Source organism: Tupaia chinensis, unplaced genomic scaffold, assembly GCF_000334495.1.
Source record: "Tupaia chinensis unplaced genomic scaffold, TupChi_1.0 Scaffold000211_1, whole genome shotgun sequence".
NCBI classification, from domain to species: domain Eukaryota; kingdom Metazoa; phylum Chordata; class Mammalia; order Scandentia; family Tupaiidae; genus Tupaia; species Tupaia belangeri.
In genome coordinates this window covers 531,853-535,497 of record NW_006159686.1, presented here as the reverse complement: position 1 = coordinate 535,497, position 3,645 = coordinate 531,853, and the positions used below count along the sequence as shown (strand labels likewise).

Sequence of the window (3,645 nt, the reverse complement as noted above, 5' to 3'; positions counted from 1 at the left end):
GGAGTGGAAGATCTCTTGGGAGTAGATGCTGCAAAGAGGAGGGGAAGCTGCTTTGACAGCGGCAACGGCGTCCCCAGTCTCTGCCTCCCTGCCCCCCATCTCCACACCTACCTACTACCTTCCCTTTACTTAAAAAGGGATGTAAAGCGGATGGGGCCAGCAGGGGCATGGTGGGTGGGGCCAGCAGGGGCATGGTGGGTGGGGCCAGCAGGGGCATGGTGGTGGGGCCAGCAGGGCATGGTGGGTGGGGCTGGATCCCCACATGGCTGACTGCAGTGGACCTGGCGCTTTGCTTTCTTACTCTCTCTCTCTCTCTGTCCCTCCCTGGCCAAATTTAAATAAACAAACAAATAATAAATAAAGTTAAATAAAATAATTCTTTAAGAAAAAATGGACTTGGGACCAGCAGTTGGCATAATGGCTATGTCACTGGACTCCCATGTAGTTGACCGTGGTTCAAGTCCCGGACCTGGTGGCTTAAACTCAGGACAGGGGTTAAACTCAGGCCAGGTGTGTGTGTGTGTGTGTGTGTGTGTGTGTGTGTGTGCCCAAGATCCCAAGAGGAGAATGGACAAGGGGTTGCGGCATGGCCGTCCGCCCTGGGGGGTGATTTCTCACTGTCTCTCTGTCTTTCTGGCGAGTGCATGCACCCTATATCAAAATTCTCTTCAAAAAAAGGACTCTAGATCTATTGTCACTCAAACTTACTGGGGAAGTGGTGGCCCTGACACTGTGGTAACTGGCCGGGGAGCACCAGGACACATTCTTTGCCCAAGGCCTCTGCCTCAGCCTTCAGAAATCACAGCTTGGGTAACTGACTGCGGCCGTGTCAGTCACTCCACGCCTGATGCTGTCAGCTTGGCCTCCCTGTGAGAAAGCGGGCTGCCAGGTCTGGTACTCGAACAGGCTGGCCGCAGGAGTCCAGCACCTCAGGCACCACGCCGCCTGCTGGCCACAAAACTTTTTAAAGAAGAAACAAAAAAGGAGAGGGAGGGAGAAGGAAGGAAGGAGGTCCTAGCCAACAGCGATGGGCATAGTGACCCTAAATGATGCGAATCGTGGTCCCGGGAGAGTTTTCTGTCCCCTCTGCCTCTGTGCTAGCTCTCGGCTGGAAACTGGTGGCCTGCTTCTCCATGTGACCCAGTCCTGCCGGACACCAGGGCACTCCTGCAGCCACGCCCACCGTTTCCCAGCCAGGCTCTGCCAAATCACAGTCTGAGGCTAAGTCGATCCTGTTGGAAGATATGAGCCTATGTCGGAATCGAAAGGTCAAGCTGTGGACAGACCTAGTGGTGTCAGGACTGCACTGGTCTCGTGTCCTGTTACTATGGTGTACGTGTTACGATCAGGGACGAGTCCTTCTGCCTCTGCCTCCCGCTCATCAGTGTAAGACTCAGGACCAGTTTGGGCTTGGCCCTTCTGGGGCACCCTGATTGTGATCCCCAACTCACAGACCGGTCCCTCCATTAGAAATTCTGTCTGGGACCAGCAAATGGTTACATGCTAGACTCCCACACAGTTGACCATGGTTTGAGTCCTGGACCTGGTAGCTGAAAACTCCTACGCCAGGCACATGCATCCCCAAGGTACTGAGAGGACAAAGAACAGACTGCAGCATGGTCATCCCCTGGGGTGATTTCTCGCTTTCTGTCTCTTCGGTGAGCACACATGCCCTATAGCAAAAATGTCTCTCAAAAAAAAAAAAAAAAAAAAAAAAAAAAGAAAAAGAAAAGAAAAGAAAAGAAAAGAAAAGAAATTTCTCTGTCTATGCTTAGAAAAGTGTTTCAAGGGGCCAATAGTGATATGGTGGTTAGGGCGCTGGACTCCGACATGGCCAACCACAGTTGGAGTCCTGGGCCCAGCAGCTTCAAAGTCATGCCAGGTGCATGTGTGTGTATGCCCAAAACTCAGAGCAATGACTGCAATGCCACCCCTGGGAGGTGACCTCTCACTTGCCCTCTCTCTGGCTAATGCACACACCCTATGGCAAAAAACAAAACAAAACAAACAAACAAAAAACCTTAAAGAAATAAAAAAACAAAGAAAGAAAGAAAAAGAGAAGTGTTTTGGGAGCCAGCCCTGTAGTCCAGTGGTTAAAGGAACTGACTTCCACGTGGCTGACTGCAATTTGAGTCCTAGTCACGGTGGCTTGAAAACACATGCCAGTCATGTGTGCACGCATGTCTAAAGTTCTAGCAGGATGAAGAGATGGAGAAAGGACCGTAGCATGACCAGGTCCCATTGAAAGACACCTCTCTTTCTCTAGTGAGCGTGCGCACGATCTGCCAATTTAAGAAAACAAGAACAAAACAGTGCTTCATTCCTGGTGCTCTGTCTTCTAACCTACCATTAGAGTACTCGGAGTGTGCCGAGTACAATCAGGCCAGAAAGGAGCCTCAGGAACATGGCTTGGGATGCACAGAGAACTCAGGCTCTGTGGGGGCTGAGCACCCTGAGCTCACAGTCCTTGGGACAGCATCCGTATCTACTATTAAGGCTTACACCCTGGCTCTCCATGGGACCTTTACTTTTCTTTAATGGCGTGCTCACCAGAGAGAAGCAGAGAACAGCCCAGTGGGACACGGCATGCTGCAGCCTTCTCCTCACCAGGGTTTCGGACAGAGGCTCGTGCACCTGGTGAATTTCCAAGCCACAGGGCTGTAGTCAGCCACTAGCCTACTGGTGACCTGGCTCCCGTAACCACTGTACAATGGGCAGGATGTCTTAATTTTCTCAAAAAAGGGGCATTCCCTGACCTTTCTGAATCCGAGCAGCATGTCTGCTCATGTGGGGTCTATGATCGCTGCAGCCCTGGCCAGGAGCGACCACCATGTTTTTGTGCTGCTGTGCCCCAAAGGACACCTGGACCACGCCTAGCCCCACCTGTTGGTGATGTACTCCACATAGGCGATGGCGTCGTCGATCTGGCGCTTCTTTGTACAGAGGATGATGCGGTTGAAGTTGGCGTAGACGACTGATGACCCTAGGCGTTTGAACTCAGCGATGAGCCTGCAGGGGAAGGTCAGAGTCAGTGGTGGAGATGCCACGGTACACAGCAAGACCAGAGACCACCAGGAGAGACCATGAGGGAAACATCTGGGCATCCCGAAGTGGGGCAGCCTCCCAGGGACACTCAGAACCCAGGAGTAATAAAGAAGGGCAAAAGGGGACCAGCAGGTGGTGTGATGGTTAAGGTGCTGGGCACTGCCACGTGGCCAACCACGGTTCGAGGTCTGGACCTGGTTGCTTGCTTTCTCTCTCTCTGTCTCTGGTCAAATGAAAAAATAAATGAATGAATAAATAAAATTAAATAAATAATCATAATTTAAAAAAAACAAACAGCAAAGAAACCTGCATGGTAAAAATACCATATACAAGGGGCCAGCAGGTAGCATAGTGATTAACGGTGTTGGACCCACATGACCAACCATGGCCAAGTCCCAGATCGGCAGCTTGCTTTCTCACTTTCCCTCTCTTTCTCTCACTCTGTCTCTCTCTGGTCTAATTAAAATAAATAAACAAGTAAATAAATAAAATTAAATAATTTTCTTTTCTTTTCTTTTTTTTTTGGAGAAGTTTTTGCTATAGGGCGTGTGCACTCGCCAGACAGACTGAGAGAGACAGAGAGACAGAAAGCGAGAAATC

The 3,645-nt window shown here is 50.6% G+C and overlaps 1 protein-coding gene across 1 annotated transcript in view; it reads right to left on the bottom strand.

The window, feature by feature from the left end:
- Window positions 1-3,645, bottom strand: part of POLE (DNA polymerase epsilon, catalytic subunit) — a 66,328-nt gene that overhangs the window by 13,833 nt on the left and 48,850 nt on the right. The window contains exon 41 of the mRNA XM_006147335.3: window positions 2,884-3,009. Coding sequence (XP_006147397.3) covers window positions 2,884-3,009 — 126 coding nt within the window. The remainder of the gene's footprint in view (window positions 1-2,883; window positions 3,010-3,645) is intronic.